The sequence below is a fragment of the Zygosaccharomyces rouxii genome, assembly GCF_000026365.1.
Source record: "Zygosaccharomyces rouxii strain CBS732 chromosome A complete sequence".
NCBI lineage: Eukaryota > Fungi > Ascomycota > Saccharomycetes > Saccharomycetales > Saccharomycetaceae > Zygosaccharomyces > Zygosaccharomyces rouxii.
Genome location: NC_012990.1, coordinates 158391 through 181882, shown reverse-complemented (window position 1 = coordinate 181882; position 23492 = coordinate 158391). Strand labels below are relative to the sequence as shown.

The 23492-nt window shown below is 39.9% G+C and overlaps 15 protein-coding genes and 2 non-coding genes across 17 annotated transcripts; 9 read left to right on the top strand and 8 right to left on the bottom strand.

The window, feature by feature from the left end:
• Nucleotides 1–307: 307 nt before the first annotated feature.
• TRM12 (tRNA(Phe) (4-demethylwyosine(37)-C(7)) aminocarboxypropyltransferase) lies at nt 308–1534 on the bottom strand (the record flags this gene model as incomplete). The annotated part of the gene is made up of 1 exon (XM_002494426.1): nt 308–1534. The coding sequence occupies one exon, from the start codon at nt 1532–1534 to the stop codon at nt 308–310; it is 1227 nt and encodes a 408-aa protein (XP_002494471.1).
• A 134-nt stretch (nt 1535–1668) lies between these two features.
• SDS3 (Sds3p) lies at nt 1669–2679 on the top strand (the record flags this gene model as incomplete). Its single annotated transcript, XM_002494425.1, has 1 exon — nt 1669–2679. The coding sequence occupies one exon, from the start codon at nt 1669–1671 to the stop codon at nt 2677–2679; it is 1011 nt and encodes a 336-aa protein (XP_002494470.1).
• A 334-nt stretch (nt 2680–3013) lies between these two features.
• ZYRO0A02222g (glycosyltransferase family 15 protein) lies at nt 3014–4558 on the top strand (the record flags this gene model as incomplete). The annotated part of the gene is made up of 1 exon (XM_002494424.1): nt 3014–4558. The coding sequence occupies one exon, from the start codon at nt 3014–3016 to the stop codon at nt 4556–4558; it is 1545 nt and encodes a 514-aa protein (XP_002494469.1).
• A 74-nt stretch (nt 4559–4632) lies between these two features.
• On the bottom strand, nt 4633–4944 carry HHF2 (histone H4; the record flags this gene model as incomplete). The annotated part of the gene is made up of 1 exon (XM_002494423.1): nt 4633–4944. One exon carries the CDS (start codon nt 4942–4944, stop codon nt 4633–4635), a length of 312 nt encoding a protein of 103 aa, XP_002494468.1.
• A 393-nt stretch (nt 4945–5337) lies between these two features.
• Nucleotides 5338–5748, top strand: HHT2 (histone H3; the record flags this gene model as incomplete). Its single annotated transcript, XM_002494422.1, has 1 exon — nt 5338–5748. The coding sequence occupies one exon, from the start codon at nt 5338–5340 to the stop codon at nt 5746–5748; it is 411 nt and encodes a 136-aa protein (XP_002494467.1).
• A 2254-nt stretch (nt 5749–8002) lies between these two features.
• AIM19 (Aim19p) lies at nt 8003–8476 on the top strand (the record flags this gene model as incomplete). The annotated part of the gene is made up of 1 exon (XM_002494421.1): nt 8003–8476. One exon carries the CDS (start codon nt 8003–8005, stop codon nt 8474–8476), a length of 474 nt encoding a protein of 157 aa, XP_002494466.1.
• A 172-nt stretch (nt 8477–8648) lies between these two features.
• Nucleotides 8649–9161, bottom strand: SIW14 (putative tyrosine protein phosphatase SIW14; the record flags this gene model as incomplete). The annotated part of the gene is made up of 1 exon (XM_002494420.1): nt 8649–9161. One exon carries the CDS (start codon nt 9159–9161, stop codon nt 8649–8651), a length of 513 nt encoding a protein of 170 aa, XP_002494465.1.
• A 134-nt stretch (nt 9162–9295) lies between these two features.
• AVT7 (Avt7p) lies at nt 9296–10699 on the top strand (the record flags this gene model as incomplete). The annotated part of the gene is made up of 1 exon (XM_002494419.1): nt 9296–10699. The coding sequence occupies one exon, from the start codon at nt 9296–9298 to the stop codon at nt 10697–10699; it is 1404 nt and encodes a 467-aa protein (XP_002494464.1).
• A 123-nt stretch (nt 10700–10822) lies between these two features.
• On the bottom strand, nt 10823–10894 carry ZYRO0A02090r. Its single transcript has one exon. It is a non-coding gene; the product is annotated as a tRNA-Glu (tRNA).
• A 406-nt stretch (nt 10895–11300) lies between these two features.
• Nucleotides 11301–12296, bottom strand: SSN8 (cyclin-dependent protein serine/threonine kinase regulator SSN8; the record flags this gene model as incomplete). The annotated part of the gene is made up of 1 exon (XM_002494418.1): nt 11301–12296. The coding sequence occupies one exon, from the start codon at nt 12294–12296 to the stop codon at nt 11301–11303; it is 996 nt and encodes a 331-aa protein (XP_002494463.1).
• A 737-nt stretch (nt 12297–13033) lies between these two features.
• Nucleotides 13034–13147, top strand: SNR66. The gene has a single exon (XR_002648379.1). It is a non-coding gene; the product is annotated as a snR66 (small nucleolar RNA).
• Nucleotides 13148–13363: 216 nt separating this feature from the next.
• ICE2 (Ice2p) lies at nt 13364–14824 on the bottom strand (the record flags this gene model as incomplete). Its single annotated transcript, XM_002494417.1, has 1 exon — nt 13364–14824. One exon carries the CDS (start codon nt 14822–14824, stop codon nt 13364–13366), a length of 1461 nt encoding a protein of 486 aa, XP_002494462.1.
• A 543-nt stretch (nt 14825–15367) lies between these two features.
• UTP25 (rRNA-binding ribosome biosynthesis protein UTP25) lies at nt 15368–17497 on the top strand (the record flags this gene model as incomplete). The annotated part of the gene is made up of 1 exon (XM_002494416.1): nt 15368–17497. The coding sequence occupies one exon, from the start codon at nt 15368–15370 to the stop codon at nt 17495–17497; it is 2130 nt and encodes a 709-aa protein (XP_002494461.1).
• Nucleotides 17498–17627: 130 nt separating this feature from the next.
• KSH1 (Ksh1p) lies at nt 17628–17846 on the bottom strand (the record flags this gene model as incomplete). The annotated part of the gene is made up of 1 exon (XM_002494415.1): nt 17628–17846. One exon carries the CDS (start codon nt 17844–17846, stop codon nt 17628–17630), a length of 219 nt encoding a protein of 72 aa, XP_002494460.1.
• Nucleotides 17847–18349: 503 nt separating this feature from the next.
• On the top strand, nt 18350–19141 carry RSM25 (mitochondrial 37S ribosomal protein mS23; the record flags this gene model as incomplete). Its single annotated transcript, XM_002494414.1, has 1 exon — nt 18350–19141. One exon carries the CDS (start codon nt 18350–18352, stop codon nt 19139–19141), a length of 792 nt encoding a protein of 263 aa, XP_002494459.1.
• A 131-nt stretch (nt 19142–19272) lies between these two features.
• On the bottom strand, nt 19273–22134 carry FAP1 (Fap1p; the record flags this gene model as incomplete). Its single annotated transcript, XM_002494413.1, has 1 exon — nt 19273–22134. The coding sequence occupies one exon, from the start codon at nt 22132–22134 to the stop codon at nt 19273–19275; it is 2862 nt and encodes a 953-aa protein (XP_002494458.1).
• A 239-nt stretch (nt 22135–22373) lies between these two features.
• LYS12 (homoisocitrate dehydrogenase) lies at nt 22374–23480 on the top strand (the record flags this gene model as incomplete). Its single annotated transcript, XM_002494412.1, has 1 exon — nt 22374–23480. The coding sequence occupies one exon, from the start codon at nt 22374–22376 to the stop codon at nt 23478–23480; it is 1107 nt and encodes a 368-aa protein (XP_002494457.1).
• Nucleotides 23481–23492: the final 12 nt, after the last annotated feature.

The following is a 23492-nucleotide window of genomic DNA, read 5'->3' as shown; positions in this document are numbered from 1 at the left end:
CCTTTTTCCTTGTTTGTATCTCTTGGGTTCAAAGTACCTCCAATCTCTCTTTCTCTTCTTACTATGAATAAACAATTAAAAAGGTCAGAAAATCACGTGAATGTTGAAAGATAGAAATTATGGGTGAACGTTTGACGATAATTTCAGCGATCAATACTGCCAACATTTATCTCGATGGTACCTTTTCTACCACCTTTCCCCTGCTTGCATCCGGCTACGGTTGGCACCTACAGGTGCCAACCGTAATTCAATTCATAATACCGATTAACGCTTTAGATAATAAGAAAAACAAATGTAGTGGCGGTGTTTAATTCTTCGACTTCCCATGTACGTCGACATCGAGGCAGACATGCCAGACGTCAGGCGCAAATGTTTTTATTCTTTCCAAATGTGTAGCACTGTAGTTGTGATTTCTGTCCATTGATAAGTGATCAATGGTACTTTGGATAAATGTACCGTCTTGCAATCGATCAACGTGGACGTTCTCGTGGATATGCAGAGTAACCTTGTGATTTTCATCCGATAATGAGTCCTGGTAGTGGATAATAGATTGAGCTATCGACCATCCATCTTTGCTTGAAGGTAAGAGTCCCAGGTTGATGTGACGAATGCGTAGATCTTTGGGTTCGAAATTCTTAATTCTCTCCAGTGCATTGATGTTATTTTCGGTATAGACGTGTACTTTTTCTGAATTGAATCCATTGGCGGTAACACCTCGTTTCAGTGCTTGCGTACTCCATGGGTTCAATTCGAAGCAGAAGCAGTTTCTGGCACCACGCTTTAGATAACTCAATGTGAAATAACCAATTCCTGCATACAAATCTACCACATCGTTACCTTCAATTCCTTCAAACGTGTCCAAAATCCTTTTCTTTTCCTTGATGTTACCTCTGCTAAACATAGTGAACATGGGGGCCCAGTACTGGTGAATACCGTTTTGTACGGTATGACACCAGAGGGTATTTTCGAAATCCTGTTGAGTTGGATGTAGCCAGTAGTTGGCGCTTAGCTTACCATTGAATTCCCCATACAAGGGGTGCAGTTGGAACGGTCTCCTCATTGTATCAGATTCAACGATGGGCATGTTGATGGCTATATGGGTTACTTGAGGGAAACATTGGGCCAATCCGGCAAAAAAATCCTGGGGATCGTGTGCTGCAAAGAATCGATTCCAATTATCATTGTTAAACGATTTTTCCGAATTGTTGAACAGTAACAGCGGTGTGTATATCGTATATCGTAGCGGCACAAATTCCATCAATTCTTGCGAGAGACAGTTGTGATCTATCAAGTACTTTCTTGTGTATCTGACTATTTGATTCCCACCATCAGTATCACCACGGTCCAACTCGTACCATCTCTTACAACTGCCATATCGTCCTAGGACCTCATCATCTGCATCATCGATACCTGTTCTAATAACGCTCTTTGACCCTTCTCTGTATATGGGCTTCACGAAAAGGGATTTCGATTCCAATTCGTTCTTGATGGCTTTGATCAGTTTAGAGTCATTCACGACAATCTCCCATGCCATAATTATCTTGATTTCTTGGCGATTTTATATGTGTTTTATTAGTGGTATATCCAACAGTAGTTTGATAAAAAACAGTATACAAATAACATTACAAAATACTACAATAAAAAGATAATAATATCGAATAAGGAACCATGAGTCAAAGGCAAACTGCACAGGATGTGTCACGTAAGGATAAGAGAAGGCATAACATTGAGTCTAAAGTTGGTAAAATTTACCAAACTTTTGTGTTAGACAAGGATTCCTATTACAAGGATAGACTCACTGCATTGCAAACTGATCTGACAACACTGCACCAGGGCAACAATAAATCTTATCTGAGGACATTACGCGATTATGAAGAGGAAAGGGATTTGGAATTGGTAAGATTACGTCTTTTCGAGGAGTATAGAGTCTCCCGCTCAGGTGTTGAGTTCCAAGAAGACATTGAGAAGGCCAAGGTGGAACATGAAAGGCTGGTGAAATTGTGTAAGGAGAAACTGTACGAAAACATTCAACATAAGATTAAAATGCTACAGGAGGATAGGTTACTTATGGATGTTGCCAATGCCCACTCCTATGCTATCGACTATTACAGGGGTAAATACCAGAAACATACAAGAAGCCATGGTGCGAATGGATGGGAATCATCGTCAAATGAGGTCGGTGGTGCTGGTACTGGTAGAGGTGATTCCGCTAACGAAAGTGCTACTGACACAGGTACAGAAAGAAGATCCCTAAGAAGAAGAGCAGCCACAAAGGGTGCACCGGCAACGTCAAGGTTGGCAAGCCATGCTGAGGAGTCAGACTTCCAAACCAATTATTCATCAGCACAAGGTGGGACTAATAATCAAAATGCTGGTGGTGGTGGTCCCATTTCTGCATTGAAAAGCCAGGATGCACGTTCGACGGATGTCAATTCTGATTCAGAATTCATGCAAGATATAAGCGACCATGCAGAGCTGTATGCATTACTATTTGGAGAAAAGGAACAAGATAATAGAACCAGCGAAAGAAGAAAACATAGGACATCACAAAGGTATACTGCTAAATCTGCACCTCCATTACCTTCTTTGAATCAAGATGAAGTCTCCGAAGATATTGCTATGATACGTCAAATGACAGACCAACCACCGGCACCCTTCAAACCGAAGACATCAGAATAAATCGCGGTACGTTAAGATGGCCATGATCCACACCCTTTACCTTTAACACGCTAAAATGTCTTGGCAGTTAACCCATCGCTATAAATTTTTCTCCATTATCTCGAAACGAAAAAAATTGATCGGACAGTTCGAGACTTGAAAAGAAACGGAAAAAAAATATCGAAAATAAAATAATACCAATAGTGATCTACTTCTTGGCTGATAAGATCTACATTAGAGTCAGGTCGCCCCTTTATCATTCTATTGTATTATACGGAGACTATTTATTGGTCTCGTCTGTTGTGGATCTTCTCTAGTGTGGTGGAGTAGGTAGCCATCTCGTCACCATTTCAAGATGCTAAGGATAAGAGCGAAGGTTAGGAGAGCTTGTGAGGAAATCTCCGATAATAGAGAGTTCTTCCTGACGCTGGCGGCTTCAATTGTATTTTTATTTGTACTTTTAACTAAAGTTTTCGTCAAGGGGGTTGTTTTCCCCATAGAAACTTCAGACAAGTACATTGGTTCTGATAGGGATAAGCCATTTTACGAAGGATGTGTGGACACTATGCAATATTTGAAGGATCCTGCTTATACAAAGATGAACGCGACATTTGTCATGTTGACCAGAAATGAAGAAATCGACGGAGTTTTGCATAGTGTAAACAGTTTAGAATCACGTTTCAATCAATGGTTCCATTATCCCTACGTATTCCTAAATGACGTTCCCTTTAGTGAAGAGTTCAAGAGAGAAATTAAAAATGCTGTAAGTGGAGAAGTACAATTTGGTCTTGTTGATAAATATATGTGGCAAATTCCAGAGGAAACGAGTGATCCAAGGGCATTTAAAAATGCGATAGATACTCAGGGTGATAGAGGGTTTCTTTACGGTGGGTCTGCATCTTACCATCGTATGTGTCGATTTTATTCAGGTTCGTTCTATAGGCATCCATTAGTGCAGCGTCACGAGTGGTATTGGAGGGTAGAGCCTGAAGTTGATTTTTACTGTGATATTACTTATGATCCATTTTTCGAAATGGCTAGACATAACAAGAAATATGGGTTTAACATTTTGATCGAAGAAATCTATGCTACCGTCCCCAATTTGTTCCGTTATACAATGGCATTCATCAAAAAATATAGAATAAAAACGAAGACACTTTGGAAATTATTTTCTATGAACCACTACATTTTGAAGACGTCAAATCAAGAATTACAGGATTGGGTTAATTTTTACAGGGATGTAGAGCCAAAGCTAGTTGAAAAACTTATCATTGAAGATTTTTTGAAAGGTGAAGATCCAGAAGATAGTATTGGTTTGAATTTCTTGATTAGAAGATCAAAATCATCAACTCCCATTGTAGAGGATAAATTTGAAAATGAGGAGTACAACTTGATTCACTTCTGGTCAAATTTTGAAATTGCTCGTGTCGATACTTTTGATAATCCAATTTATAATGCATATTTTGAGTATTTGGATAAAATGGGTGGTTTTTGGAGAGAACGTTGGGGTGATGCTCCTGTACATTCCTTAGGACTTGGTTTAACTATGAATGTAGAAGATATCCATTATTTTAGAGACATTGGTTATCAACATAGTGTCATGGCTCATTGTCCAAAGAATGCTCCTCATAAACAATTGGTTTATAAAGAAGGCGATCCTCGCCATAAGCGTGGATACTTTAAAAACTGGTATGATTCAACTTCTGAAAATGGTTCTGGGTGCCGTTGTTCATGCCCAAGTCAAAGGGATACAGAAGATAAATCTTCGGAATGTATGGATCGTTGGAAGAATTTGCTAACGGCTGACGATGCAGAACTAGATGGTGGTCGTCATTCTGGATATGTCGACACAAACAAAGTAGAAAGGAAGCTTAAACAAAAATTATTCCAATCAGATTAAATTAATATACAGCATATATAGTATAAATTGCTTGTTTTTTGTGTTTTTCGTTGTTTTTTGTTCTTTTTTCGATTTTAACCACCAAAACCATAAAGGGTTCTACCCTGTCTCTTTAGAGCGTACACGACGTCCAGCGAAGTGACTGTCTTTCTCTTTGCGTGTTCAGTATAGGTAACTGCATCTCTAATAACAGATTCCAAAAATGTCTTTAGAACAGCTCTCACTTCTTCGTAGATCAAACCAGAGATACGCTTAACACCACCTCTTCTTGCTAATCTTCTAATAGCTGGCTTAGTGATACCTTGAATGTTATCTCTAAGAATCTTTCTGTGACGCTTAGCACCACCTTTACCTAGACCTTTACCACCTTTTCCTCTACCGGACATTTCTATAATATATTCTTGTTGTTCTCTACAGCTGTGAGAAGGAGCTATTGACTCGATATCTTCTTCATTTAACCTCACCTTATATATGATTTCTAATGGTCTTTACGCGTAAGAAAGAACTGCGAAATTCTGAGTACACAGCACTTTGTTAACTTAGTGTAAACGCGAAAAGTTCAGAATGGGGTCTCTAGAGCCGTGACAGAACATGGTGAAAATCTGAGCATGCTCGTATACCAGTAACGAAAAAATGGAGGGATTATGGAACGGAAAAAAAATGGTCAATCTACCATATATAAGGAGTTGATGTATTTGACTAATAGGTTACTTTTGCTGTTTCTCTCTTATACTCGAATAATAAATCAATACAAACAACACATATAAGCCGAATACAAAATGGCAAGAACTAAGCAGACAGCTAGAAAGTCTACTGGTGGTAAGGCCCCAAGAAAGCAACTTGCCTCTAAGGCAGCAAGAAAGTCAGCACCATCCACCGGTGGTGTTAAGAAGCCACACAGATATAAGCCAGGTACCGTTGCCTTGAGAGAAATTAGAAGATTTCAAAAATCTACTGAACTTTTGATCAGAAAGTTACCGTTCCAAAGATTGGTTAGAGAAATTGCTCAAGATTTCAAGACCGATTTGAGATTCCAATCTTCTGCTATTGGTGCTTTGCAAGAATCCGTCGAAGCATACCTAGTGTCTCTATTCGAAGATACTAACTTGGCTGCTATTCACGCTAAGCGTGTTACTATTCAAAAGAAGGATATCAAATTGGCTAGAAGACTAAGAGGTGAAAGATCCTAAGTGTAGTTTAATCAATTTTTGGGGACTCATAATGCTGCGGTTCTGGGAACTCATCAGTAACGTTGTGTAATTATATATTTCAATATTATAACAGGTTCTATGGTAGGAATTACTGTGTTTGATTGTATTAGCGAAATGGCTGTCAGGGATGTCCATGGATCTTTCGTTCAAGACTCACGGGTATTGTCTGTACGTCGCCAACAGTCACCACTCCCTCGACAAGTTGTTTTATCGTTGCCTTGGGCATACAAATTCCCTGAAATGATGCTTCCCAACTCAACTTAAGTTTCATTTAAGCGATATGCTGTCGCCGCATCCTTAATGGCAACGCTTGTGGGGGTAAAAACTTATTCAAGAAGACTGATATCGGGTAGGATTATGTAGTCTTCGCTTAAGTTCCAACATGACGGGTATTCCATCAAAACAATGCATTATAAAGGCATCGGGCAAGTAGTAAACCCGCCAGTAAACAACCAAACAAGATTTTCAAATATGAGTGATAGGGAATCCTTTGACAGTCATTTTCCCGTTATTACCAAGAGGTTGGAGACCCCCCCCCCCCCCCTTGTAGAGTTGAAATTAATAGGGAATCCACCCATCGCTAAATGAGGCACAGGGGTAAATCTGAGATTAACGCGTTCCGAGTTCCTTCGTCTTTCTCGGTCATAGTCTCTCATAGGTACGTAGTTCAAATCTCGGGACTGAAAAACACCCAAATCCGGCTTCTCCATCCCTTGAAGTCAAAGTCAGTCGAATTTTGTCAAGCCAATGTTTAAACTTTCGGGTCGACTAGGCAGTCCCACTGGAAAATTGATGACGTTGGCCAACATAGGGCAAAGACTAGGCTCGACTTGACGTGAACATCTTGCACTGATATCCTAATGAAAAACCTCTCACTACATTAAAGTGATCCAGCGGTATGCGATGCAGCTGAGCCCATAGATGTATCTCGAAACTTTGTTGATGAAATTATCGAGTTAGCCGTTGCTATTGTCACCAATAGTTAGATTGACCCGAAATCTTTCTAGTTTGTAACAATCTTCAAAATCCCGCACAACACGGATTGACATGCAAGTCTCTGAGCTGATAACACAAGCTATGTTTCCCTGATAAGAAGAAACGTAGCCGCTGATGGAACTAATGCCTTGTTTACTACAGAACATCAGCGGCTACGCAAGAAAAAGATTTCAAAATCACAAGAATAGGAGATTCTATCATCCAAAACCTCTTGATTCCACATTGTTTCCATTTGTCACTGCGGACATGTTATGATACCGTTATTACTGATGACTCTACTTCAACATCTTCAGGTTAGCACATATACTGTCACTGCCTGCTCTTAGTCCCCTTAGTCCCTGTTTCCAGAATTGTTAGTACTAGAACTTTACTGCTGAAACTAGATTACTCAACATACCGCTGAAATGAAAGCAGTTCCAAGCCTTCTCTGAACTCACTAACGTTAGTAAATAATCCTACTCAACCCATTAAAATTTAATTTGACATACCTGTTGCTATAACGTTCCTTTCAAAAAGAGCCAAAACAGTTTCTGTTCCGTTTGCTCACAGTGACATGCAAAAAGGTCAAGGTTTTTCTGCCGCTCATCTCCCCTTTTATACCTTTTCTCCACCGATTTGCCACCCATCCAATTCTCTACTTTCGCCAGAAACCCTCGTACCCCCTAATCTCAGCGGCCTGTCTCCATTCTGCTCTCCGCGGCTATCTTCATATCACCCCTAATACTCGGTCTCTTGCTGCAAGCTCCGATCGATCTGATATTCGTTCACCCATACACAGTCATACCTTCGCCCGCTATCCGCTTCCCTCTTTCACACCCACACATCTCTATGCCAAGCCTCACGCGAGTCTCTTGACCCACACGTCATTTGGGACAGTCCCACCCCTAATAGTAAGCTGCTCCAATTATTCTGTACAGTGTGGAGAATTGCTCTAGAAAGAAACCTCGCAGTAGTAACACATACATTCACGAGACCAGCGAACTGAAGGGGCAGGCGGGGAGTGAATAGATGGTAAACACGTATGTAACCAAAATGTATGTATGCAAGTGGTCAATTGGCCGGTAGACCCACAACGGTCCCTTACCTAAATCTATCTACCTACCGACCAAGAGTATATAAACCAAAGAAGCCACCGATAGTCGAGACAATAGCGGTTGCAACATTATTCTTTCCTTTCACCTATTTTTTCCAGCCTATCGCAGCATTATATCTATTTCCTTAAAACGTTCGCTACGCAATGGAGAACCCCAGTAATAGTACCGGTCATCTACCTAAGCAGTCCTTTCTAGCTCGTTTGTACAGCCATACTACCACACCTGCACCGGGAATAGCGAACGCAGCCCTCCTTTTGGCAACACCGATTGTGTCTCCAGGAATACAGAATCCAGCAAATGCGGTGGAACGTGCAGGCAGAGTTCAGTTGCTCAACAAGTTTACTAGGCCGCAATATTTGGGACCAAGCAAACGTGTGGCTCTTCTGTTTGGTGGTGCTAATGCGCTCGGTGCATGGATAATTCATGATCAAGACCTAGAGTCAGGTGCAGGGTTCCTGGCCGCCTGGTCTACTCTTTATTTAATTGTAGGTGGTAGAGGGTCTATTAAGGCAGTACGGTACGGAAAGGTCTGGCCGCTTGTACTAACCGCTGCTTCAGGGCTTAATGCCCTACTGTACAGTAGACGGTTTATCTCTGGTGCTGGTGCACTAGTATAATAAATTGTGGTAAAAATAATTAGTATTGGTAGTAATAGTAGTATGAGGATATAATAGATAAACAAGAAAATAAGAAAGTGAAAAAAAAAAAAAAAAAATGAAATTGGTGTTTTGTGCATGGCATCGTCGCATCGTATCATCGTGTCACGTCGTTTCCCCCTATGGTGTGTTTTTACCACTGTATAGGTAGCCAGTTGTTTGCAGAAGCAATTCTCTTGATATCAGAATCATTGTACATTTCGATGAACTGTTGATCGAGAGCTCTAGCCTTGGGAAAGGCAAAGCGACGGTATTCGTCGAATATCATGGTCAGAGACCAATTTTGTAGTTTGCGAATACATCCTATTAGACAACCGGTTCTGTGTTTACCACGATTACAGTGGATGAGAATCGGTTGATGTTGTGGATTTAGTACGATTTCCATAGCTCTTGTAAGTTCGTCACCTGGAATATTGACAAAGGGTTCCTTGTTACCACTCATACCCACTTGGAAAAGTTGAATTCCGGCTTCTTGTAAAAACTCTTCATTCTCTGGTGGTAGTTCTTCTGGTATCAGCACTAAAACTGATTTTAATTTGAGACGATGCTTGAGAAAGTAGAAGTTTTCGACTCGTGGAAAACTGCTTCTATAGATTTCACCAACAACATGGCTAAAGTTCTCTGGCGGTACTACTTCATTAGTCATGCTGCCCCTATCACTCTCCCTCGGGTGACTTGACGTAGTGTTTGTTTGTTTGCATATATATATATATATGTATATATATATAGATAGTTAGTTCGAAGTTCGATGTTTACCGAGAGTCTCGCTTTAACTCGACAATGCAGCCTACAGGGACAGTTAGGTCCTCGGTGATCAATCTGGTCAAGACCATCGTTGGTGCAGGTTTACTGGCTATTCCATATGCTTTTAAAAGTGATGGTGTACTTGTAGGTGTACTGTTGATTTTACTCGCTGCAATTACATCTGGATTTGGACTTTTCGTTTTAGGTAAATGTTCCAAGACATTGATAGACCCTAGGGATTCCTCATTCTTTTCATTATGTATGCTGACCTATCCATCATTGTCTCCTCTTTTCGATTTAGCTATGATAACCCAATGCTTTGGTGTCGGTTTGAGTTATCTTGTTCTCATTGGTGATGTGTTCCCTGGTTTATTTGGTGGTCAAAGGGATTGGTGGATTGTTGGTTCATCTTTAGTGGTAGTACCACTTTGTCTGCTTAAAAAATTGGATAGTTTGAAATATTCCAGTATAATTGGTCTCTTCGCACTTGCTTATTTATCCCTGCTCATCCTTTCAACTTTTGTGTATGAGTATTCAAGTGGACGTTATGAGGAGGTAAGAGGTGATATCTCTTGGTGGTCAGTATATGATTATAAGGGGCTTATGTCAACTTTTAGTATCATTATTTTCGCCTATACCGGTTCTATGAATTTGTTCAGTATTGTCAATGAACTTAGAAATAATACTATGACAAATATTACAGCCGTAGTTAATCGATCAATTGCCATCGCAACAGTTTTCTTTATAGCTGTGGCGCTTGCAGGTTACCTAACATTTGGTAGTAACACTTTGGGCAATATTATGTTGAACTACGATGACACATCTATCTATGTGCATATTGGTAAGTTTTGCCTTGGATCCATGGTAGTGCTGACTTTTCCCCTGCTGTTCCATCCATGTCGTATAGCGGTTAACAACTTATGCGTGTGGGCTCAGCTGCAACGTGAAAAGAGAGCTGAATCACACCAAGAGTGTGAGCCTTTAAACCCAAATACACCATCTAGCGTTAGACCCATTAGTTTGTCAGTGCAGGATAGTGATAGTAGATCATTGGTCAATTCCTATGGTGCTACGCAAGGTAATGAAGAAATTGAAGATTTAGAAGTAGCAGGCAATGGTAGCCCTCATGTGAATATACCCGATGGTAGATTTTATATTATTACGGCGCTACTTCTAATTGCGATGTATGCTCTTGCTCTAAATGTCAATTCGTTCGCTACTGTCCTGGCATTTGTGGGGGCAACCGGATCAACATCCATTTCATTCACGCTACCGGGGTTATTTGGTTACAAGTTGATTGGTACAGATTATTTGGCTGCAGGACAAGTAATTCCATCTTTGGAAGTTTTTTATAAAAGATGCAGTTTCCTATTAACCTGGTTTGGGCTCGGTGTGATGTTCTTGTCCCTCTACGTGATCTACACGAATGGTGCTGGTTAAGAAAAGATTCATCAGTCAAGCAATTAATTAGCTAATATTAGAAAAAGTGAAATAGAATAAAGAAAGTGTTACTGACTATTCATTAATCCTTTTTATTCAATTAAGGATTGAAGCAAAAAATAATTCCGATACGGGGAGTCGAACCCCGGTCTCCACGGTGAAAGCGTGATGTGATAGCCGTTACACTACATCGGAGTAGAGAACTTGATATCTGGAATATTTCTGTTGTCCATCAGATTTACATACACTTTTGTAGGCTGTCATAACATAGGCGGTTACATCATACTTTATAAAGACCTGAGACGCTAACGAGGTAGAAAAAGGTTAAGAGTCCGTAAAAGATCTGATGTTTTCTAATTCTCTGCTCTTCAATAACTAAGCGTATAATAAACCGTTCTTGTTGTGGCAGCCACAAACAGGAACATCCCAGGTGGGAAGCCCATAACAAAAATCCCAGAGTTGTGTGATCTTACAATACCAGTTTGGAGTGTTATTTGCATTTGGAACTGTCGATAAAATCTGTCTTGTCTCAACATGTAGTAACGTTTGTATCACTATTCCTTTCCTTATCTCTATACCTTTCCCTTATAAATGTATACAATCATGATGACCTAGCGGTTGAATTTGGTGATCTTAAATATAAAGTGTGTAATAGGAATTTAATCCACGGTTCGTGATATTTATCCCAATGATCGTAAAGTGAAATCAATTCTTGAATAGTATCTGTGACTTCCTCTAAATCCACTTGTGACTCTGCGAGAAATCGGTTGAAAATTTCTTGATGCTTGAGAGCTTGTGCCAGACTAGCTTCGGTCTCACTCATGGCCTGCATATTAGTTTGAGAATTCTGTATGGCATTCTTAGCGGCACCTGCTTTCATTGAAATCGTTATGAAAAGACAGGAAATGGCTATAATATGAGGAGGATATGTTAGATGTGCATCATTGATATAGCTGTCATTGATTAAAGACCAACAATTTTGTAAATCTTCCGAAGACAGTTGCATATGGAAAGGCGGTTGTTCCAGTACATTGACAATTTGTTCCATAGTACTATAAGGATGATAAACTACCAAATAACTCTGCAGTTCTTCAAGTAGGTAAAATTCAAATTCTGTGACCTTAGTCGGATCTGGCGGTACAAATTCAGGCCAAAGAGACCTTGATTCACTAACAAGGGTTCTAATGTACTGAGGACACTCTTCTACTTTGCATGCCAAATACACACATGTGGTTACCAAAAGGTAGAGATTTACCTCTCTAACAGAAACTCGTAGCAGAAATCGCGATAGATATACATGGGCAGTAGCAAGTGCACATTGTCTAATGTTTAACCTCCTCCCTAACTTCATTATTAAAAAATAGCAGTATATTCGGAGGTTGTAATCCTTATCGTAGTGTAGATCCTTATGAGTAATGGGAATATTTTTGGTCGTAACACGACTAGTACCATTTTGTTTGGAATCCATTACAATATTAAGTCCTTGAGGAAACAATTGACATTCCATTACCCACAATTTTTGTCTCTCCTTGGCAAGGGACTCCTTGGTGAATTGCCATTTTCTTCTTTGAGTTGATGGCCAGTAGCTACCGGACATGTTCCTGATGGGAACCTTAGCACTCGCTTAGGAGTTGAATCTTGTTGTATTCGAGCTGTGCCTACCTATTGTATGATTAACATTTATACAGAGGTCAATCGATCAGTAGATGCTCGGGAAGGTCGAAAGAAATTATTGTCCGAAATAACCGCGGTGTCCGAAAATTGGACTGTCCGGGATGATTAGGGTTTCTTTCGGACGCATCTTTCGAGCCAGAAAAAAATTTTGAAAAATTTCAATATAAAAAGCCCATCGATTTTCATTTAATGGACACTTCCTACCTCTTACTCCCAAGACACCAATCCATGACCAAAGAATCGTCAATTTTCGAAGCCTGCAAAAGGGATGGGTACCCCCATTCAAATAATATGCTTTGGGATGAAAGTCTCCGACCTGACAACTTGCGGAAAACGCAATGAGATTTAAAAATTTCAAAATGTTTAAATCAACTCATTAAGTAGATGGTTATTCGATTATCTGCTTTGCCACCTAGATCGTCACAGATGGTCTAGTGCTTTTCGGTATGGGAAACCATTGTGGTTTCCAAACCATAGTTATGACGATTGCTCAAGGATTATCCTTTGAGTAACCCAATGGAGCTTACTTTCTTGGTCCATGGATTCATTATTTTTTCCCAGTTTGAAGTTTCTAGTAAACTTTCGCATAGTCAAATATGCCAAACTGATATTATTTTCTTGTAAGGTTCAGTTGAACCACTCCCTCTCCAAATAAGAGATAAATTCGATAAATGATGAAAGATCAATTGCAACATAGAGTCAAGCTCTGAGCCCTCAACTCGCTAGATGGCACGGAAGAGACTTGCTTATTTAAAATCTGATATTATTAAATTTCATTGAATTGGAGGGGCAGTCATACTGTAAATCTTGTCGAATCTTTATATGGTATTACAGGAAAAAGTAGAAAAACGAATACTAATGTTAAGAGACATAAAAATAAAGAAGCCACAGTGGTTCAAATGTAGTATGCAATCTATCAAATATATGTCTTATGAGGAAATAGGAAAAAAATGGGTTTTCTCTTCTCTCCTTCGCCTTCAAGCTCTCGATTCATTTTTTGCCGCCGATCAACTCACTTCCATACACTAAAATGGTCCAAAAAATGTTGCACCAATTCCAAAATCCCCAAGAGTCCACGACTATTTTTGTTTGATTTAGGGAAAACCACATTGAATTACAACCCCATAGGCAAAGATCTCTGTTTAGTTCACCGGAATATTGCAATATTAAATGCGTGTACATGGCAATTAGTATGCAAGGGCTGTACCAATAAAGAACGTTCATAATTCTACGAGATTTGTTTAATTGTCTATCTCCTTTACCCTGTAATGCAGGAATAATCTTAGTAGCGGAATAGAAGATAAGGACTCTAAAGAACAAATTCACAACGATCGCCGGCGATACAGAGTCAGATGCCATCTTCAGAGTTACTTGGAATAGACCTTCAATGGAAGACGGTACTGAAATGGTAAAATTCTTGAAAAAAATTCCAACTGGTTTAAAGATATCTGTAAACTTCCTTAGTGGTGGGAACATCGATGTATGATAAAATGGATCACTAGTTGTAACTGTTTTTGATACAATTGATTCCCACATCATTTCAGCGCTATCGAGAACCACATCGTGATAGTAGGATAATAGATTATTTGTACTGGAATAATTGCGTTGATGCTTCTGCCATGCTTCTTTAAAAATTTCCAAAATTTCATCAGTTGCAGTAGTTGCCAATTTTGGTGAAATTTCATAGATGCAACGTACTATGTACGCAAAGAAAAGTGAACTCTCGATAACAGATCCATTCTTACTAACAATACCGTAGAGCCCTAATCCACATACCAATGAAAGTGTAAAACCCAATAGGGAGGCCGTCTGTATGGATAGTTCCCAAACTGGTGTCACATATATTCTGTACAGATAGTACAATGCAGCGGTAATCACTCCACCTGATATGAGTAAAGATGTGATGTTCCAAATGTTGGAATTTATCTCGTATAGCAGCCATCTGTGAGATTCACCAACGGCTTGAATCGCTAAAATTGTGAAAAAACCTTCCGAAAGTGAGAAGAAGGCCGTTGAATGTGAAAGAATCCATTGCCATGGTTGTACAATGTAACAATAATAGTAATAATACAAAATCCAATTGGAATGGGCTGAAAATGGGTTACTCTTTAAAACTTCTAATAACGATTGTTCAGGCTGTGAGCCACTCTCTAAAATCTTGGTCAATTCTTCATTGGAAAATCCTGACAAGAACAGGTATAACAATGAGGCAATAATGCAATGTTGTGAATAATAGATGGTTGCAGTTGAAAACACGTAAAACCTACTAGCGTAACCTCGAACAAATAGCGATAGAGTTGTTGACATAAAATAGAGATTGAAAAGCGTTACCGTGAAGGAAAGACCACAGTATAGCCCGCCAACTTTAAACGATATCGGTATTGTGATCAGTATCGACAGTAGATAAAAACAGGCCAAAAGGACCCGTACACTTTGTACAACAAAACTCATAGTATTGAGAAATGGGTGAGGGAAACTCGTCTCTTCTTTGTTTTTGTTATTTTTTTTCTTTTCCTTCTTCCTAACAGTATTAATTAAAATCCAAAAAATCTTAATCCAACCTATCCTTCCCTTCTATTATTCGTATTCTTATTATTACTCTTATTCTTACTCTTATCTCTTTAAAACTGGCTCACTGATTTACAGATGGCAATTTCCTCCCACGCGTATAGAAACAGGGGCCGCCTAACCTCAATCCAATGCCACTTAAACACCGATAAGCCCTCCAAATTCACTCGATCTACAATCGTCTTGCCTAGTTACTTGATCATTATTAGACCTCCAATTATGATGTGAAAACGATTTCCTCTCTTTCCACCTCAACCGAGCTGCTTCCCGTCGCATGTCTCAACATTCGTCCACAGTGACTGGAAAATTTTTGAGCTCATCGCAGATTTGAATACCTAACCACATATAAATACACATTATATTGTAAAACAGCCGCCGAGATAGAAGATAAGTTAGCTGGTCTTGAGTGTCTACAGCGCTAAAATCATGGTTAAGCGTACTGGTAATGGTACAGATGCGATTGATGGGTCTAGGAAACGTGGTAGGAAAGATTTGAGAAGTATTAGAAGAGCTAGAAATGATAAGGAACCTGTTGAAGAGCCAGAGATTCCGGTTGCTTCAGAAGAGGATGGTGAATTGTCAGAAGATTCAGAAGAAGATGCTACAAATGAGGTGCAAGAGCAGGAAGATTCGAAAGAAAAGGCTTATGGTGCTCTTTTGACGATTTTGAAAAGTGAACATCCAGAAGATAGACAAAGGGAAAGGAGGAAAAAGAAGCAGGATCTACAAGACCCATCCTCATCAGATGATGAACTTAGCGAAGATGAGAAGGGTGAAGTGGAAGCAAATTTGGTAGATACACCTGGTGAAGAGGAACCACAATCTGAGGAGGAGTTGAGTGAAGGCGATGAAGATGAGAGTGAAGATGAACGTGATCCTTTTGAGAGTCATTTCAACATGCAGTCGGAGTCTATTGATTCTTTAGATGAAGCTTGGAAGCAAAAGAAAATTGTCAATAAGTCTGGGAAGATTCGTGTAGACGATGACGAGTCTCTGATTTACACGAAAACATTGGCAGGGAAGGGCCAAGAGTTCGAATTACCATCTCATAAAGGACATTTGAGTTCATATCCCCTCAAGAGGAAGCTGAAGATCCAAAATAATTTGTTAGAATCCCAAGATGATGTTCTTACACCTTTACAGAGGAAAATTGTCGATCCAATTTTCCAGTACAGAGATTTATTGTACGAATATGAAGATTACGAACAAGATGAAGATGAATACCGAGATTTATACGTGTTACATGTTTTGAATCATATCTACAAGACAAGAGATAGAATTTTGAAAGACAATCAAAGATTAGCAACCAATCCAGATGGCGAATTTTTGGATCAAGGTTTTACCAGACCGAAGGTGCTCATTGTAGCACCTACCAGAGATACGGCATATCAAATTGTAAGCAAGGTTATTGAAAAATCGGGATTAGATCAAGTGGATAAAAAGAGTAAATTGAGGGATCAATTCTTTGAAGACGTTCTGCCGCCATCATCGAAACCTAAGTCTTTTAGACACACTTTCAAAGGTAATACTAACGATTTTTTCGTCCTTGGTGTAAAATTTACGAGAAAGGCCATTAGGCTTTATAGCAATTTTTACCAATCAGATTTGATTGTATGTTCACCTCTGGGATTGCAACTGATCCTGGAGAATACAGATCGTAAAAAGAGGCAAGATGATTTCTTATCATCCATTGAGTTGATGATAATTGATCAGTTGAATTCTATTGAATTCCAAAACGTATCTCACTTGTTCACTATTTTTGCCCATATGAACAAGATCCCCAAGGAACAGCACGATACAGATTTCGGTAGAGTGCGCATGTGGTACATTAACGAGCAGGCTAAACTACTAAGACAAACGTTGATATTTACCAGGTATGTTACACCTACGGCAAATTTCTTATTAAATGGTAAATGTCGAAACATTGGGGGACGCTGGAAGAACCACCATCAAATCACAGGTGAACAGTCTAGTGTCTCAAAATTGGGATTTAGAGTAAGACAAATTTTCCAAAGGGTCGATTTAGGTGGTGCCTCCGTTGTAGACGAGCCGGATTATCGTTTCAGATTTTTCACCAGTGTCATTGTTCCTAGTATTACAAAGTCTACAGGTTACGAAGATGGTATTCTGCTTTACATTCCGGATTATGCTGATTTTATCAGAGTGAGGAACTACCTAAAAGATAAAACTACGATATTGTTTGGTGATATCAACGAATATTCCGATGTAAGACAACTCACATCTACCAGATCTCTATTTCAACAAGGTCGTATAAAAGTTCTATTGTACACTGAAAGATTACACCACTTCAGGCGATACGAAATCAAGGGAGTCAAAAGTGTTATCTTCTACCAACCACCATCAAATCCTGAATTTTACAACGAAGTCGTTAGATACATTGGTAAGAGCGCTTTCTTGGGAGATACCGATTTGAACATTTCTACCGTGAGGTGCGTATACAGTAAATTAGATGGGTTGGCGTTAGAACGTATTGTAAGCTCAAAAAGAGCTGCAGTTTTGACTCATGGACAGAATGAAATTTATGAATTTAAATAATTTAGTACTTTTTTTTTTACATAACTAACATTTTGCATGTTCAAATGTTCCGCCATATTTTCAAAACGTTAAATCCTCTACAAACTCTTAACAGAAATAGAAATATTCTACACACATAGATATCAAATGTTCAGCTATTCAGTTGGCTAAGAGCCATCAAAATACATGCTAAACTCACATAAGGACTTGCCCTTTCACCTACACGAGCCATCTTCCAGAAGGCACTTAAAACACCATGCCCCTTATAACGATCGAGTAGAGATGGCCATTGAGCATGTACGTAGGTACAGGAACAAAGTAGCAATAGGATCACCTGCAATAGCGATTTAAAGTTGAAAAGTGCCGACATTGGACTTTATGATCACCAATTGAAGGGAGGGTGGAAAACACGCTAGGAAAAGGATGAAATCGTTTATGGAACTAAATCTAAACGCTTCTGACACTCCTAAGCGTACTCGAAGGGGTTTTCAATGGCGTCTAACTAGTCTTTAAAGCGTACTTCAAGTGTATTGTATTCAGCCTGAACTTCCAACCTTTAATCGATATCTCATTTTCTACGGACTTCATAAGCTACATAGAATGTTTGAGGAATAGCTAAAATGAGGATTTGAGAGCGCTTAAAAGCCCACAACAGTCAATTAAAACCGCTAGACTCCAAATATATGGTTGTAGAAAACCTTACGGAAGTCCTTATACCATATATTATGGAATATTCACTTTTAACACCCTTTCACCACATACTAAACTATCCGAGATGAGTTTGATAGATTCGAAAAATTTGAAATTTTATACCATTAATGAATGACAAGATCACATAGTTAAAACTCTGAGAAGTGATCAAAGCACCCCATAATGAAGCTTCAGACGAATGCTGTTAACGTATTAGAGCGTACCTCTGCGTATCTGAGATCTGGACTGCTCAGGGAGACTCCTGCATGGTATCAAGTGGTAGCTTCAGTTCCCCCAACGACTAAGTTTACTAGGGAAGCAAGGTTTATTAATCCTTCTACAGGTAAAAAGACAGTCCAATGGAAAGAATTTGATGAAGGTATTAATCGTAAAGGTTTTTATAAGACAAGAAATAGCTCCTTTGATAGAAAGCCCATGGATAGTAGGTTGTACAAAGCACCAAAATTACAATTCTTAGAGGATCAATTGAGAGAAGTTTTCTACCAGCAGCATCCATGGGAATTTTCAAGACCCAAGATGCTTGTGGAGAATGAAATCAATGAGAATTTCGATTGGAGCTACATGTCACAATTGGGTAAACCATTGGATGGTGAAAGCGTTGTGCAGAGAACCATATATCTGTTACAAAAAGATCCTGAATTGGGTATTATCGATGCCTATGATAGAACTAGATTTGAATTTTACCGTCTGAGGATGCAAGAGGAAATAGAGCAGCAAGTAGCGCAAGAAGAAGCAGAAATGTTTGGATCCGTATTCAGTTCATCGGCAATCGATTACGGTGTGGAGCAAGAACAAAGAGTTATCGACGTGTGGAAACAAAAGGCTATCGAAGAGACTGAATTGCTTGCCGCTAGACGTGCTAGCCCTGCAGAATCTTGGGGACAAGAGAAACAAGAAGGAGAGCCAAATAAATCCGATGAGGATGGCCAAGAGACCGAGGAATTACATCTGTGAATGGGAAATACGACGTATTGTAAATAGAGAACGTTTGCAATTGTAAATAGTAGCATTAAAAGATTACATTAGTATACAGTTTTTCTTGACTAGGATCAATTGCTCAACTTGGAATATTACAACTTTGTTAGCTAGCTGGACTCTGTAGGAGCTTCAGGTTGAAGGTATTCACCCACCTGACACAATTCAACACCATCACCGATAAACATTTCCTTACAGATAAAATCAAAATGACCAACCAGTCTTTCCATGTCACATTCGGTATTCACCGTAACATCTGAATAAGATTCAGGAAAAATTAATGCAATATTTCTATCAGGTAAAGCCTTGTAAACAGGGTTTCTAACCAGGGTAGGTTTGAGATGCTCCCCATAAATTCTCTGTAAATCTTCTCCATTGGTTCCATCGGTTAAATTGCGAATCAAGAATCCGTTATATTTTGCCAATTCTACTGTAGGTTCAAACTTTGGAACGAAATTAACCAAATTAGTCACGTTTTGCATCTCATAACGACGGATCTTCGTTTCCTTCTCACGTTGTTTGAATGCTTGATAAATAGGTAATGCCTCTTGAAGGGTAATGGAAGGTTTGTTGCTCTCCCCGTTCAATTCTTTTTTGACATAAACAGACCTCTTAGGTTCAGGATCTTGAGACTCAGAATAAAGCTTGTATGCTTTGGCCAACTCATGTACGAAATGGCGTTGTGCAGGTTTCATAGGTTTAAAATGCAAACTTGATTTCTTTTCGTCATCAATAAAATTGTTGAGGACCGATTCAATGTTATCACAGTATCTTTGTTGTCTGGAATAAATAGCTAGTACGGTCTCTCTAAAAGGTAACCCCAATTCTTCAAAATTGGATGCTACTAATGCATTGGACACAGTGTTTTCCACGCTTGAATCACCGTTTTCTTTTAGGCCTAAGGCGTCTTTCAATTGTGCGCATCTTTTAACTCTTTCACACTCTTCATCACAGGACAGTTCTCTGGTAACAGATGCACTCAATGTTTGAGAATTAGTGCCACAAGGTTCAGTGGATTCTTTCCTCCCACAGGCACATTTAATTACCACCGAGAAGGGACAAGGAAAATCAGGACAAGGTTCACCGCCATGACAAGGTTTTGGACATTTGTGATCACAATTAACTCTTTTCTTGCCGCAAATTTGCCTACACTTGACTTGACAGCCACCATCATGACACTTCTTTTGACAAGTATGACGACAGCTGCCCAATGGTTTATTGCAGATCTGTCCACAGGAAACATCTTGTTGGAAGCATAGTGTTCTCACGTCACTTTTCTTACCACATTTACAAGGCTTCTTCACGTTAGCAGTGCATGGAGGGCACTTTTCCTCCGGCGGATGACATAGATGCGGCATAGGTGTATGTCCACATGGGTATCCATCTCTGACAACGCTAATGCAAGAGTAAGGGCATGGCGGTAACTTAGTACCACATCTAACAGGGGCCTCTACAACAGTCTTGCCACAAGGACAGACCAGGTCGTTAGGATCACTCTCAAGGCAGGGTGGACATCTGCCGGGATGACATTTTCTTTGGCACTTATGTCTGCCACACGTCAGCGTCAAATTACAACTTTTCAAACAAACGTGTTCAGCTTCCACTAGAGATTCATCTAACAGCTCTCTAGATGTAAATGGGGTCTTCTTACGTCTTTCAGCGCCAGGTTTCCCCGAGCAACATTTTTCCGTACACCTGTGACGGCGGCAAGACATCAGAGATTCACATTTAGTGTTACAGCGTGGATCCTCACGAAATTGGCAGGGAACCAGGAAACTCCTCGCTTCACACAGACAGTTGGTTTTCTCAAATTGTACACAGGGATCCATACAATCTCCTTCGTGGCATTTGTAAGGACAAGTATGTTTCCCACATGCTAGCTTTTTACCACACTTGGATTCACAGGTTGGTATGTGATCAGTGCACTTAACCCTCGCTTGGCCCAACTTGTTAAGAGGGGTTCTACCACAGGGACAGCTTCTCAATACGTTAGGTGAAAACGGACACCCTATTTGCTTAGGCAAAGAAGGTGCCGGTTTACAACTTTCCACAAAAGAATGCTGACCACATGCATATTCAACGACTCTCACATCTTTACACCTAAACACACCTATCCAACCATTGCCCTGATCATCAACAGAATCTCTATCTGCTACTCGAACATCACCACATCTAATGGATGGACTTTCATGTAATCCACAGTAACATTTAATGACAGCGCCCTTATCGGGCTTCGAATGCAAAGTTTCATTACACCCACCACATAAACCTGAATGACATTTTTTAGAACATTTGTGAACCCCACATGGTAGCAATAGTCCACAACTTTCTTCACATGTGAACTGTTGATTTCTACCACTACCAACTTCAGAGCATCTGACATCTCTTGTATGCCTCCCACATTTACACTTTATACTAATTATTCTAGTACACTCTGGATGAGGCCCTAGATGGCAAACTTTAGAACATCCATGCTCACATATAGGAGCATCACAAGTCTGTCCACATGAATTCGGATCCAACGGATTCGGATCTGGATTTACCACTTTACCACACCAACACGTAGGTCTACTTTTCCTAGGAACTTTGTTGCTCTCATCGAGACAATTAGGACATTTCCAAGTCTTATCCATAGTCCTGCCAGTTGACTTAAGGGCCCATTCCCGAATACAGTCATAGTCAAATACTCGGTAGCATTTGGAACATGCAAACATCTTACAGGTGTAATCCATCTCAACAGTACAGATCATACAAACATATGTATCCCCTCGAGCAATTTCTTTAACGGCCCTCTCATAGTACATCATCCTATCATCTTCGTCCTCATCTGTGGTCTCCTCATCTGTGGTCTCATCGCTATCGTCGGAAAACTCCAAGATAAGGGAATTATCTACAACCTGTGGTGCATCCTTACCATCATATTCTTGAGCGGCCATACCAATTTCAGCTTCAGATCTTTCAAACCCACTCATGCCATTATTAGATTTACACAGATTCAGATTCAGACGAGGTATGATTAGATGGGCTTTCTATTAAAGCGAATCGACGGAATTTTTGAAAAAGCCCAAGCACCATTTTTGAAAAAAAATTCCGGCTCATCTCTAATGGGTGCCAGTCAACTGATTGTATAAAAGGGACCATGATTAATTTGAAAGCAGTCTTCATGATCGATTAAATTTAAGGTTCTATTTACACCTCACTGACTGCAGCAATGTTTAGATCAAGTGTAGCCAAGGTAGCAGCTCGCAGAGCTTATTCTGCACCAAAATCTATGAAGATTGGGTTGATCCCAGGTGATGGTATCGGTAAAGAAGTCATTCCTGCTGGTAAGCAAGTTTTAGAGGCTTTGGGTTCTAAGCATGGATTGCAATTTGACTTTATTGACTTGAAAGCTGGTTGGGAAGCTTTCCAGCAACAAGGTAAGGCTTTGCCTGATGATACCGTTAAGGTCTTAAAAGAACAGTGTCAAGGTGCTCTATTCGGTGCTGTCCAAAGCCCTACCACTAAGGTGGCAGGTTATTCTTCACCAATTGTTGCTCTCAGAAAGGAACTAGGTCTTTACGCCAACGTGCGTCCAGTTAAATCCGTAGAGAAGGGCAACGATAGAAACGTTGATATGATTATCGTAAGAGAAAACACTGAAGACCTTTACATCAAGACTGAAAAAACCTATGTGGATGAAGCTACTGGAACTAGAGTTGCTGAAGCCATCAAGAGAATTAGTGAGGTGGCCACCAGAAAGATTGCTACTATTGCCCTGGATATCTCTTTGCAAAGATTGAAGAGCAGAGGTCATGCTACTTTAACTGTTACTCACAAGTCTAATGTGCTATCTCAAAGTGATGGTCTCTTTAGAGAGATTTGCAAGGATGTCTACGAGAAGAACAAGGACAAATATGGTGAAGTCAAGTACAACGAACAGATTGTGGATTCAATGGTCTACAGAATGTTCAGAGAACCAGAATGCTTTGATGTCGTAGTCGCACCAAACTTGTACGGTGATATCTTGTCTGATGGTGCAGCCGCTCTTGTTGGTTCCCTTGGTGTGGTCCCTAGTGCTAACGTGGGTCCAGAAATTGTTATCGGTGAACCTTGTCACGGTTCAGCTCCTGATATTGCAGGTAAAGGTATTTCTAACCCAATCGCTACCATTAGATCTACAGCACTAATGCTGGAATTCTTAGGTCACCCCGAACCTGCTCAGGACATTTACAAGGCTGTTGATGCTAATTTAATCAAAGGAGACGTTAATACTCCTGACTTGGGCGGTAAGGCCACCACACAACAAGTGGTCGATGATATCTTGTCCAAAATTTAAATCGTTACGTAA